The 14,638-nt window shown below is 39.1% G+C and overlaps 1 protein-coding gene across 1 annotated transcript; it reads left to right on the top strand.

Moving 5' to 3' along the window:
* The first annotated feature begins 256 nt into the window (after positions 1-256).
* LOC115412067 (uncharacterized) lies at positions 257-8,898 on the top strand. The gene is made up of 6 exons (XM_030124362.1): positions 257-262; positions 618-844; positions 6,211-6,278; positions 7,632-7,756; positions 7,880-8,000; positions 8,634-8,898. The coding sequence occupies exons 1-6, from the start codon at positions 257-259 to the stop codon at positions 8,849-8,851; spliced, it is 765 nt and encodes a 254-aa protein (XP_029980222.1). The 3' UTR covers positions 8,852-8,898.
* Positions 8,899-14,638: the final 5,740 nt, after the last annotated feature.

Here is a 14,638-nt window from a genome sequence, read left to right on the forward strand (position 1 = left end):
GGCTGCTTGCTGTAAGTATATTTTTTCTGTTTTTTTTTTTTTTTTTTTTCTGCAGTTGTTTTTATCAGTATATTGTTGAGCTTTCTAAAAATACAACATTATCGAGATCTGTGAACAAGTTGCGTTTGCTGGGCAAACCGTTCATCGGGTTAGCTAGGTAACCAGACCTAGCTTAGATGAACGCCGCAGATTAGCAGTCCTCGGTCACAGAGATGGGCGCGCTGAAAGTCACAGCGTAACATCATTGCGACTTAACATGAAGGCAAAACATTTGGTTATTATTCAAGATAAATAAGCTGGGAGCCTACAGCGTTTGTCATAAAGCTGGGCAAGATAACAGCAACAAAACAGAGTGAACTTGTGACAACAACAAGGGATTAGTTTACCTAACATTTCCCAACGTTATTGTACATGGTTACTCACAGTGTTAAAATTGCACTAAAGGCCAGTAATCACGAGTTCTGAATTGGTGTAACTGTGTGCAAGTGCACATTTTCCTTAAGACTGTTGAAAAGTCAGTGGGACGGTGATGTAAATAATCAGTAGCAATCTGTAATTGTCTTTGGGCTTTGCATTTGTTATACAGGTTAAAAATCTTGTGTGTGATATTTCTGTAGGGTCAGAGTGCCGGCTCAGAGAAGAATGTGGAGTCTGTGGCCAGAAACCTGATCACACTCATCCAACAACATCTTGATGGAGGCAGTAGTCAGGAAGGAGCACCTGGTAACCTCTCACCAAGAGCAGCTACTGTCTTCAATCCTCCACCCAGCACAGCTGCTGTCTTCAGTCCCCCAACCAGAACAGCCACCAGTATGCAAACATCAGTATCATCAGAAATGCAAAGGTAGATTAATAGTTAAAATAAATATGCTATTCCCTCCAAAGTTCGCAATGTTAATACAGTGTATTGCATTGGAGCCACTTTGCAGAGTTTTATCAATGAGTAGAACTGAATAGCATACATACATATGACACACAGTAGTTGTAATTATTCTTTATTGTTTGTCATAGATCTTTTCCAGGTCTTTTCAGGGGAAAGTGTAGGTTTTCAAATGCACCACGTACAGTCACTCGCAAATGGCAGTGTTTTCAGCTTTCTGTCCTTCCCTCTCCTGCAACTGTGAGTCCAAAAGGAGATGAGCAGCTAAAGTTTTGCCAGGCAGGACTTGGCATGAGAATGGTTTCATTTCCAGAGGACGCAGCTCATGATGAGGTCAGGTGCTTTAGTGTTTTATGCCCAGCCATCACTGTGCTATTTATTAGTTATAAGTCCAGATGCCATTTGGAATACCATAACAGACAGTACTTTTTTTATACATGTAGAGAAAGAACACAGTAGGCCACATTCACTTACAGTATTTATGAACAAAGTTATTAAGTGTTTGCATGATCAATGTGCTGATGGTAGACCTTTTTTATTTCTTGATTAAATACTGTAATTTCACATGTAACTCAGAAAATAAACTAACTTTAGCAGAGGGATACCAGACCCTGGTTGTCATATACAGTGCTATGAAAAAGTATTTGCCCCCTTCTCAAACTATATTTTTTGCATTTTTTTCCAACTTTAATGTTTAAGATCATCAAACAAATGTAAATATCAGACAAAGATAACACAAGTAAACCCAAAATGCAGTTTTTAAATGATGACTTTTTTTTATTAAGGAAAAAAAAAAAAAACTATTCAAAGCTACCTGGCCCTGTGTGAAAAACTAATCGCCCCCTTAACCTAATAACTGGTTGGGCCACCCTCAGCAGCAACAACTGAAATCAAGCATTTTCTGTAACTAGCACTGAGTGTTTCACATCTCTCTGGAGACATTTTAGCCCACTCTTCTTTAAAAAATTGTTTTAACTCATCAACAATGGATGGTTTTCGAGCATGAACGGCCTTTTTAAGGTCATGCCATAGCATTTCAATCGGATTCAAGTCCGGACTTTGACTAGGCCACTCCAAAATCTCCATTTTGTTTTTCTAACCCATTCAGAAGTCGACTTGCTGGTGTGTTTTGGATCGTTGTTCTGCTGCAGAGCCCAAGTGCGCTTTAGCTTGAGGTCATGAACTGATGGCCGAACATTCTCCTTCAGGATTTTCTAGTAGAGAGAAGAATGCATGGTTCCATCAGTCACAGCAAGTCGTCCAGGTCCTGAAGCAGCAAAGCAGCCCCAGACCATCACACTACTGCCACCATGTTTGACTGTTGGGATGATGTTCTTTTTCTGAATTGCTGTGTTACTTTTATGCCAGATGTAACGAGACACACGCCTTCCAGAAAGTTCAACTTTGGTCTGATCAGTCCATAGAATATTCTCCTAAAGTCTTGGGGATCATTCAGATGTTTGTTTGTAAAAGTAAGACAAGCCTTTATGCTCTTTTTGGTCAGTAGTGGTTCTCACTTTGAAACCCTGCCATGGAGGCCATTTTTGCCCAGTCTCTTCCTTATTGTTGAGTCATGAACACTGACCTTAACTGAGGCAAGGGAGGCCTGCAGTTCTTTAGATGTTGTCCTGGGTTCCTTTTTGACCTCCTGGATGAGTCGTTGCAGTGTGTTTTGGGGTAATTTTGGTAGGCGGCCACTCCTGGAAGGTTCACCTGTCATGATCCCTGTTTCACACCCCTTCTTTCTTCTTTCTTTCTTTCTTTTCTTTTTCTTTCTTTCTTTCTTCTTTCTTTCCTCCTTTTCCTTTTCCCTCTCTCTCTCTCCCCCTCTTTGTGCAGCCCTGCTTGCCTCACTCTCTCCCTCACCTTCACCCCAGCTCTGTCCTCTCCTTGATTGCTGAGACTGGAGGCAGCTGCAAGGATCCACTCACCTGCGACTAATCACCTCCCTCAATAAAAACCCTGGTTCATTCAGTCACTTTCTGCCAGGCCATAAAGCATTTCAAATCTGGTTCCTTGCGTTGTTCCCTGTTCAGTCTTCTGTCTGCTTTCCTGAGTTATTTCCAGTCCTTCAGTAAGTTTTGTATTTTGTTTGAAGTGTGAGTCTTGTAGTTTAGTTATGCATCATGTTGTGTTCAGTGTGTTTACTTTTTCACACAGGGCCAGGTAGGTTTGGATAGCTTTTTCTCCTTCAAACCTTAAATCATCATTTAAAAACTGCATTTTGTGTTTACTTGTGTTATCGTTGTCTGATATTTACATTGGTTTGACGTTCTGAAACATTAAAGTGGGTAAAATATGCAAAAAATAAGAATTTGAGGTAAATACTTTTTTCATTGCACTGTACATGGACATACAGGTACAGGTGGCACTCATTTGGCTGTAGTAAATAATGTTAAGTAAGAAGTGTAGGATTACAATACAAAACATTCTTGCCAGTGTGAGATGAAACAAGTTTGGCATAATCAACAGTATATTGGTAATCAATGTTTGCCATGCTACTGTGTTTCTCTAGATATCTGAAATACTTAACAAAGAGTACCCAAAACTCCTGAGCCTGAAGGGCTCCTGGCTGTTTTACAAGGCTGCAGGTAAACACACACAGAAATAATACACATAACAACACTAATGATATACACAATAATAACACTAGCTTGTTTTTGTTCTTTTATTTAGACTTTAACATTAATTTATTGTCACTCTGTGCTTTGCTGTTGTGTAATGTTTGTGACTAATCATGGGTATTAATATTTACCTCCACCAAGGAGGTTATGTTTTGCCAGGGTTTGTTTGTTTGTCTGTCTGTTTGTCTGTCCGTTAGTGTGCAACATAACTCAAAAAGTTATGGACAGATTTGGATGAAATTTTCAGGGTTTGTTGGAAATGGGGGTGGGTGCAGACCAGAAAATTTCATCCAAATCTGTCCATAACTTTTTGAGTTATGTTGCACACTAACAGACAGACAGACAGACAGACCCTGGCAAAAACATAACCTCCTTGGCGTGGGGGGGCCACTGATCAGCCTTGGCGGAGGTCTGCGCTCTCAAAGTGCTTCTAGTTTTATTTTTGAGTAACTCCAATAGCTTTTTGTGCTAATATGACACTGTCAGTATTTATTTTTGCTTCACACTAGTCACGTCATTAGCAACCAAAAACGTAATAACACCCAGTAACATAATAAAATGTTTGACCCAGTAACGTAATAATATTTTGCCAGTAATGTAAAAAGCTACTACGTTTTGGGCTGGTTATTATTGGTTCCAGTTGTTGCATTTGGAAAGTTTTTTTTTTTTGGGGGGGGGGGGGGGGCAATAACGGAATGATGAGCCCAAAACGCAACAACTTATTACATTACTGGCAAAATGTTATTGCGTTACTGGGTCAAACATTTTATTACATTACTGGCCGGTATTAGGTTTTGGGCTGTTAAGTTTTTGGTTGATACACATGTGTTCACTGTTGACTGAGATTTTTGGTTTCAGGGGGAAATGGTCAAAGGCACTGACAGTCATAAGCTCTCAGGTGGAAGGCTACACCACCCCACAACTTATAAGGGCATCATAAGTGGGAAAAACGTGTTATACATCGCCCCCATTACAGGGTGCATATACTATGTTACCCCCTTCCCAGAATGCCTCAGAATTTTCAAAAATGCCAAAGGCCACCTGTGAAAACTGTCAGGAGACGATGCAAATTCATCTTTTGGCCCTCCATGTTGACGGTTGCAAAGACAACAACTGTGAAGTAAGTTGGTCTCTTAATCTTTCACTCATCCATTTGCATAGAATTAAGAGAATGTTTGTTTTATTTATTTATTTTTTTGGTATGACTAGGTTGACGACTTGGATGTTGAGTGTGTCTCCATCTGTAACTCTTCAACTGATGAAACAGACACCATTGTCAAATCTACATCCAATGATGATGTAAGCCTATCTTTAATTTAAACTAGATTAAACATTTCCATCATTATAAATATTTTCCTATTTGTTTTTGCCATTATTGTCGTCATTATTAGGTAATATTGTCATTAGTAATGTCATTCATGGAGGTCTGCTCTTGCCCATTTTAAGTGTCAGTATATCACGGTATGTAATCTGTCACTGAGGCATAATTTGGCTCCAATATGTATACTACTTTCTTTCAGTCCAAGCTGGAGAATTTACAACAGATTGACTTGAAAAGTATTTTTTGGGAGGAAAGTCAAATAAAATACTTGTGCTGACACTGCCTCTGACAACCTGTATTTTCTATATATTCTGTGAAGATGAACACTGTTAGGACAGATAGTACAAGTACTGGACCCAGATGCAAGACCCTCAGACAGGAATACAGTTAAAGGGATTTATTAGAAACTGACAGAGTAACAGGTTCACACAGGATAGTAATGAATATGTCTTCAGCTGGACTGAGTTGGGGAATCGTCTTGGCTTCGGATCTTAAGTGAACCACGTTACAGCCCAGGTCGGGAGCACACGAGGGGAACCCGACTAGGAGAGAGCAAAGGAGAGTCAGAGGGCAGACCAGGTCATACACGGGCAGACAATCAGACAGGCAAACGTACATAGGGTAAGGCAGGCTCACGTACCGAAAGTCCAGGCAGGGGTCAAAACCAGGATAAGGCACCGAGGTGGAAGAACAGACAGGGGTCAGACGTATACTCGGGTGTGATGGACAAACCAGGTCGCAGGCAGACGAGGAACAGGCAGAGACGGTGGTCGGTGGGCAAAACAGGTCACAACAGGCAGGATCCAAAAAACGCTGGTAAGTAATCACACCAAAGGGAGAAAACGAACTGGCAACGAACAGGGGAAAACACAGGGTTTAAATACACAAGAGGGCGGGAAGACAATTGGACACAGGTGGAGACAATCAGGGAGGAGTCAGGTAATCAGGGGAAAAGGTGAACACAAGAGGAAGTAAAGACACCAGACAAGACACATGAGGGAAACTTAACAAAATAAAACAGGAAATGACACACAAGACAGACAAAACAAGTAAAAGTCCGGGGACTGATATGACAAACACGTGTCCTACAGCTGCATTGCCCTCCATGGTTTCCTGCCCCATCTGTAGCCAGCTGTATCCTACACACACTGTGGAGATCCATGCAAGTCTCTGTGGAATGAGGTAGTTGTCTAAAGATTCAATTAAATTTTGTTTGTATAGTGCAAAAATCACAAAAAATTGCATCAAGGTACTTCATGTATCAAGAAAGAGAACCTAGACCCCCAGAGCAGCACTTTAAAGATGATTTATTGCAAGTGTTTTTAGCGGTTGCAAGATCAGCTGTGATAACATCTGTCAATGCCCTTTTTTTTTTTCCCCCACAGCATCCCTGATGACCAAGATAATGCTGTAACACCACTTCCTCCAAGTACAGCAGCGAGCACATCAGCAGGTACATCAGGAGGAGGTAGGATGCAACTTCCTTTGTTTCCCCTCACCCTTTTTCCCTCAAAAAATGTCTCCCTTAGTATAGTGTCCCACCTTATTGTTCATTTCATCATGCACCTACATTTGCATGTATTTGGTCTCTATTTTTAAATTTGTCATAATGCATATATATATATATTATATATATATATATATATATATATATATATATATATATATATATATATATATATATACACACACACAAAATAAGAGGGGTTCTGAAGAGAATTGTTTTGCAGTGGACTTGAGTAAAGAACAGGACATGTCCTATGTGAGCTTCTACAAGCGCAGCAATGTAGAGTGGGCATCACCACTGAGATGCAGACTTGAAGGTGTGTGTAATTATTATTTTTTTTTTTTTAAATGACAGTATTGTTTGATACTTTAATGTGCTAAGCAGTCTCCATCTTTCCCATAGGTGATGCTGCTGTAGGACTAGGTGTTAACCAACATGTTATGTCAACACTGATGCTGAAGCTAAGAAGGGATTCCACCTTAATCTTGGTCAGTGTTACTCCTCACAAAGTTTTATTACAATTTATTTGGACTACTTTAACAAAAACAGATGTAGTGTCATAATTATAAGCTGCTTTGAATATATTCTTGAACCAGGAAACGGCGCAATGACAGGTTTTTGAGGGTCAAACAGACCACTTGGTACCTGCAACTCTGCTGTGATGGAGAGTGAGCTGTTACTTGATGGCTGGGGCGAATGATGGGGCATTGCTTTTTGTATGGGTGGTCCTGGTTTCCCTGGTCTCAGCCCAGCCATCACACAAGTTCTGTTTGGAGGGTTCCCTAGACACTGCCACGGTCATGATTGAAGACTGTCCTGATTTGGATATCGTGAAACAATCAATTGTAAGTTTGGAAACCTTCATTTTAACTGCACATTGTTTTAGAGGTAACTGTCTGATGGAAGGCTCTTTACCCATTTGCTAAGTTAAATCCAGGTGTGTGACTTTTTTGAGCCGAGCAGTGGTGATACTTTTTTTCTTTCTCCCCATATTTCCTTCTTTGTCTTTCCTACCTTATGTTAGTTGGCAGAAAAATTCTGAACTAATAGGTGAATAAACGGGACCAAGTTGTCAGCCATTGCATGGCGTGGGACCTTCCACTTTCAACTCCAAGCAACATGAAGTGGCTCCATGACAAGCTGCTCCTGCATGCGGTAAAAAATTCTGTGCATTGAGTGGTTAAAAATGAAAGTCTAAGATTTAAGATTCATGTGTTTTACATAAATTTATCTTGCTTAATCATTTGTGTTTTAGGTTTATTCAGTCATAACACTGTTTAAACAGTTCTGGGCGATCAGCAAAACAAGTGAAGCAGTTAAGAAAGGGACTGAAGGAGACAGGCATTTGGCCACTTCTGTCCAATAGATCGGATGTGGTGAAGCTGCTTTTCCCTTGTGAGAAGGAAGCTGAGATCACACCCCAGGTGTGAGATTTGTTTTAGTAAATAACCTCTTACAGCAATTTAAGTCCTGTTTTGAATACTTGACCTGTATTTTTATTCCCAAGTATGAATTGAAAGACTTCAGACCAGTTTCTGTCGTTGCAGATGATTCTTACCCACATAAAATGGCCCACACCAAATCCAGATTCTGATGACGATGAAAATGATGTCTCTGTTGAGGCCGTCACTCAAGTCACAACTTACTTCAGGACCTTTATTGAACATGGTATGTTTTGTAAGCTTTGCATTTTTACTAATGCCTACAAATACTTATCCTTTTACTGTTTGTTTAGATTACTAACATGTATTGGGCCAAACTGAAGTCGCATTGTCAAAACTCTTGACATGGTCAGTGAAACAGAAGTCTGTATCAGTCAAACTGTAATTAAATTTTGTTTGCTCTTTGTCAGATCTAAATCTCACTCTATATGTATATGTATGTCCATTAAAGTTCTCATACATAGAAGACATTTTGGCCAAATGCAGGAGAGAAGGAAGAATATAACCCCCACAGTACTGTCCAGTAAGGCTGAGCATACCATATTGCATTACTGTTATACTTAAGGACAGTCAAGTAAAATGTGAAAAATTAATTTAAATTTTAAAGGTAAAAATAGATTTTTGTAATGCTCTTTTTTTGTTGGGAAAACAGACCATATGATTGTTTTCAAGTAATAGCTTCAGTATTGCTCAATGCTTGTTAGCAACTGGGAAAAAAACTAACACCTACCTTAATTTCTTCATTGCTGTTTTGTTTCTCCATTAAGCAACACTTCATTATTCACCTATACTGAAAGTACAAGTGTGATGCCTGTGTACAGAAGACATGTCTCACAGGTCTGTACTGTCTTTACTTCAGCATCTTCAGAGCACTTGAAAAATCTGCTGCAGTTCTGGGTGGGTTGGGAGGTCCCTCCAGAGGAGTTGATTGTGAAGGTGGCAAGTGGCCACCTCCCCAGGGCCTTGACATGCTTTGAGACCATCAAGTTGCCTGACCATCACACAAACTACAAAGATTTTGAGTCCAACTTGTTGGGTGCCATTACTACCTGCGAAACAGGGTTTGGTCTTGTTTAAAGGCAAGACATTTTGGACATAGACTGGTGTCGGGTCAAAATCCTCAGTGGTTGTAATGTTTTTACAAAATGGTTCTCCTGACAAGTTTGGATTCTTTTGAAACAGGATTAAAGCAGTTAGTTATTTCCCATTCTGTTCTTGTTTACCTCCTGAGGTCAGTACTTGTAAAACAGTTAAGTTCCTGTCGTAGCTCCGACATAGGTATGGCCAGTGCAAACTTCAGACAGCTTTAACGTTTTCAATTGTACAGTGTCAAGTTTGTACTTCAAGATTTACAGCTTGCATTTAAAGGAACATCCATTTATGGTACTACTCAGGGCCATGCTCTGTTTTGAGGTTATTCCTTTTGTATTGTTAAAATTTAATAGAAAAACCTTTGTTGGGCATTGTTGTATCTGTGGCTGTCCTGACCACCCTGGTCATGTTTAATACCAGTTTGCCACATCCCTGTTTTTTTCTTTAAATAGGTGGAGGTCTGCAAATGGTAATTAAGATGTTCTGTGTAAACATTTCAATAAACAAGCATATGCTTTGTTTAGATTTGTCTCATGACATTACTAATATTCTTACTACCTATGGCAACCTTTTGTTACTGAGACAGAAGGTGGTCAGTTACACATTGGGCAAGATTCTGGAGTATGAGATATTGGACCTATATCACAAAAAAGCTTTATACTGTATATTTGAGCTATATACAACTTTTGAAAATGAGCCACTCATAATAGATCTCAGAATCCAATGAGGAATGCATTCTGATCCAATCACCACAGAAATATAATGGTTGTCACATTTTACTGAAATACTAGTTGGCAGACAATTACATTGACATTTCAAAATACAGTTGCATTTGAAAAGCTTTATTTTTCTCTATACATTTCTAACAAATAATCTGAAGTGGGACATTTTCTTGCCATTGGTAAATTGTAAAGAACAACTTCAAAGTGACTACAAGGACTGTGTGTCTCTAACATTTTATTTTGTGCAAATGCAAAGCTTGACTGTGATTTTAAAGGTCAAATCAGGAAAACATGTTATAACAGCCAGAACTAAGCTCTTAGGGCTGACTGTTGAACTATATATTATACAGAAATCAAGCAACTTCATCTGTTGTAAAAGATTCTTTGGACACATTCAACTGTGGCCATGTAAATGTCCATTCCATAACATGCAGAGGAGGCAATGGGATCTATTGTTCTTTTGAGGTGCTCCATCTCCAGCTCAGTCAGAGGTGTCTCGAGAACTGGAACAAGGACACCTGGGCTCTGGTCAGCATGAATTCCACTGGACTCCCACTCAATGTCTGGTAAGAGCAGCTTCTGTACATGCTCAAACAAGAAGGAGCTGGCCCGTCTACAGTTTGTCCAGAACTCTGCTGCCAGGCTTCTGACCCGCACAAACAGGAGAACCCCATCACTCCCATCCTTAAATCTCTCCACTGGCTCCCTGTTCTATATCGTCTTCATTTCAAAATTCTTGTGCTAACTTTCCGGGCTCTACATGGCCAGCCCCTGCATACATTGCTTCCCTGATCCAGCCCTACAGCTCGACTCGTAGCTTGAGGTCTTCAGGACAGCACCCTGCTGATGGTTCCACGGGCCTGTTTAGCACACGCGGTGACAGGTCTTTTAAAGCTGTGGCACCACATCTATGGAATGACCTGCCTCTACACCTACGGTCCATGGACTCTGTAAAGAGCTTTAAGAAACACCGTCAAAACCCTCCTGTTCAAAAAGGCTTGTTAGTCTCCCACCTGACCCAGGGCACCACAAACTGATTACACTCTATGTATTCACCATAACGTACTCCATGTGTCTCCCCCCCCCCCCCCCCCCCCAGTCTCTCTATATCTCTATCGCTCTCTCTTTTCTCCTCCTTTACTCTCTCTTTAACCCCAACTGGTCAAGGCAGACGGCCATCCTTCAGGAGTCTGGGTCTGCTCGAGGTTTCTGCCCGTTAAAGGGAAGTTTTTCCTCGCCACTGTCACCAATCACAAGTGTTTGCTCCTGAAGGATTCTGTTGGGTCTCTGTAAACTTAATTTGATTCTGATTTGAATTGATAAAGCACTTTTGTGACTCTGTCTGGGAAAAGTGCTCTATAAAATTTACTTACTTACTTACTGTAGGGGAAAAAAAAATGTTAACATTAGGCTGCACAATCCTCTGAGTCCTACTCTAATGAACATTTACATGACAGGTCACTATTTATTTACGCTAAGGGTTGACAGTTTCACAACAGGTGTGACAAAAAGTATGAGTTTTTTGAAAATTTAAATAAAAAAAATTAAAAATAACAGACTGAGTAACAAGACTGACTATTGACACAAAAAAAGTTAGGCATCTTGCATACATTAGGGACATCAGGGTCTGAAACAGGACACTGCATTTGCCCCATTTCCCACATTTGGTTAGGTGATAAGTTCTGCTCTGATTTCAGTGGATGGTTGTCCCATTCATCACAGAACACATAAAGGGAGAACTGCAGTCTTGGGATGAAGACATAATGGCAGCTGAACAAGTGGAGCTCATTTGACAGATCAAGATGACCTTCATCTTCCAAAGTGTGGAGAACAGTGTAGAAGACATGTGTCACTGCCATGTAGACATCTCTCCAAAGTCTTTCAATCCTGAAAAAAAGGCAGAAGCCACAAGCAGTATTAATAGGTCATGAACAATGAAACACACACACATCAATATTAAATTAAATGTTAGATAAATGCAAAATGTATTGTATGTTGCTACTGGTTACTTGTGCCTGAAAGGATTGCTATGGTTTTGTAAATGACTGTCAAAGCCCGGTTTGGGCTTGAAGACCTTCCTCTTCAAAAAGCTTTAAATAATATCTGCAATTTCCCTTTTAATCCTGTAGCACTTTAGCTACAGCAGATTTGTTTCAAATGAAAGGTACACTATAAATAAAATTTACTATTATTATTGCTGCCCTGTTCCTTGTAAGTGTTTGGATATAATTTGCAGTGGAAAGTTTGTAGGCACTGTTTTGGACATTTTGGTCCACTTCTCATTTTCATCCTACAATAACACATGAAGATGTTTTTAATTTTCAAAATATATTTTTTATTTTGACAGGTTAGTCCCATTGAGTAGTCTCTTTTACAGGGGTGACCTGTTTCCTAGCATGCATGTTTTGATGGTGGGGGAAACCAGAGTACCCAGAGGAAACCCATGGAAACATGGGGAGAACGTGCAAACTCTATACAGAAAGATCTTGTTCCTGGTGGCAATTCAACCCAGAATCTTCTTGCTGTGGGGCATTAGTGCTAACCACTGTGCCACCATGCTGTTATAAGTTGATGCAAATGGCATGAAATTTGGTTGAGAAATGCATTTTTTTTTATTCCAAACAATTCATCGCAATAGCCTACAATCTACTCTGTGTACTACAAATACTCATAAATAATGTGTTAGAGGACCAGTTGGCCCACTCACATAAAAATGGTTATAAAAATATTACAGATTAATATTTTGTCACTTTTTTGATTGAATCTCTTAATCCACCACTGCTCTGATCAAAACTATTAAATTTATTTGGAATTTTACCCCTTTACATGCCAGTTTGAACAAATATCATAGGATTTTAATGCAAAAACAAAAACATAATTTATAATATTTTCCATATAAAAAGATGAGGTACTTGGTTTGTGTGTGTTTTTTAAATGGCAGCCTTAGATGTGTCAGTGATTACCAACATTAATTTTCCTGCATTATTAGTTTCTTTCAGTTTGAGATGCCACTTTTGCCCCATTCACTTCATTCTAATCACATTTTTTGATACCACTGCAGTTATGGTAGCTGTTGGGGTACCTAATCTTACAATCTCTGATATGAGGGTTTTATTCTTCTGATGGAAAATAAAAGCAAATTGTTTGGCACCCTGGTGGCAGTAGCATGAAAATACAAGCACTCAATCCAGTATGAGCAGAGACTTTTTGATCCTACTGCTGTTGTGGTACCTAATCATGCAATCTTTGATGTTAGGATTTTATTTGGACAAGAATACTCAAATTTGACTTTTTTTCCCCTTTTTTTAACCATTATTTCCCATTATAAGCCTAGGTGTAATATACTGGTCTTGGCAACAAACTAAGAATAAAACTGTATGTTATATATAGGCTTAAAATAAAAAAAATAATGGTAAAAAGTGGAAAACAGTAAAATTGTCAAATTTGAGTATTTTTGTCCAAATACAATCCTAACATCAAAGATTGCATGATTAGGTACCACAACAGCAGTAGGATCAAATGTCTCTGCTCATACTGGATTGAGTGCTTGTATTTTCATGCTACTGCCACCAGGGTGCCAAACAATTTGCTTTTATTTTCCATCAGAAGAATAAAACCCTCATATCAGAGATTGTAAGATTAGGTACCACAACAGCTACCGTAACTGCAGTGGTATCAAAAAATGTGATTATAATGAAGTGAATGGGGGCAAAAAGGTGGCATCTCAAACTGAAAAAAAGTAAAAATGCAGGAAAATCAATGTTGTTGGTAATCTTTGACACATCCAAGGCTGCAATAAAAAAAAAAACACAATCCAACCACCTCATTTTTGTTATATGGAAAATGTTTATAAATTATGATTTTTTTTTTTCATTAAAACTCTGTGCGTTTGTGTGTTTAAAATTGGAATCTAAAGGGTTAAAATTTTTCAGTTTTCAATATTTATTTTCAATCGTTTTGATCAGGGCAGTTTGGGTTGATTGAGAGATTAATTGAAAAAAGTGGAGAAAAATATTAATCTGTTATATATATTTTTAATTTCTTTAACGAGTGGACGTCCTTAACACATGATGTGTGCACAAAATTTAAACAGTGCTTAAGAGTTAAAAAACAAAATAAAACATAGGATTCTACCTTTGGTTGTTTACACTCTTCCCAGCAATGAAACTCCCGATTCCAGTACCACGTACTGAGAACATGAGGCGTGCCACATCGGCATTCTCCACTCTATGATCAGCTCTTACTCTGAAAAATATAAACGATGGACACAAGTCAATTGTCAGGGACTTTTGAGTAACAAAGGCTATTTCATGTTATGGAAAGTTCAAGGCATAGCTCGTAATAAATTTTGTAGATACATTTTTGGTCAATTTATATAGTGAGTTAATTGGTCAGTAGTCAGTTTAATACACATTTTGATATGACTGTCTGAACTAAATCTAGTTCATGTGCAACATAGGTTACCATCTGAATTACCCTGGCTAAAAGTGAGCCTCAGTAATAAATAAATTAATACTGACAGACTGACACAGACCAGTCACCTGTTAAATAGCTGGTTACATTAGCAAATCCATCGTACCTCAGTGGGAAGCCATATTTTTCCACAGACTCTTTGAAAAAGGCCAGCGTATAGATGACAGGTCGTTATTGGCAGCCCCGAGGTACATTATCTGAAAAACATAATTTAAAAATAAATATATCTTAAAATACATCTCTAGCTGTGTCTAAAATTATGTCTGTATTCACTACTTCTTCATCTAAAGACACAGTAGTGAGCAATAAAACGAGATTTCTGGTTAGCAGCAGTGTTGTGCCATGTAGTGTTGGAAATATGAGCCATTTGAGTATACATGTGCAGCTCAATGAATTAAAATATCATCAAAATTCAGTTTGTTTCAGTAATTCATCTCAAAAAGTGAAGATTGTGTGGCTCTGCTGAAGTGTTATGGAAGCCCAGGTTGCTCTGATAGCGGCCTTCAGCTGTTCTGCGTTGTTGGGTCTGGTGTCTCACATCCTGCTCTTCACAATACCCCACAGATCCTCCATGGGG

The sequence above is a fragment of the Sphaeramia orbicularis genome, chromosome 21, assembly GCF_902148855.1.
Source record: "Sphaeramia orbicularis chromosome 21, fSphaOr1.1, whole genome shotgun sequence".
NCBI lineage: Eukaryota > Metazoa > Chordata > Actinopteri > Kurtiformes > Apogonidae > Sphaeramia > Sphaeramia orbicularis.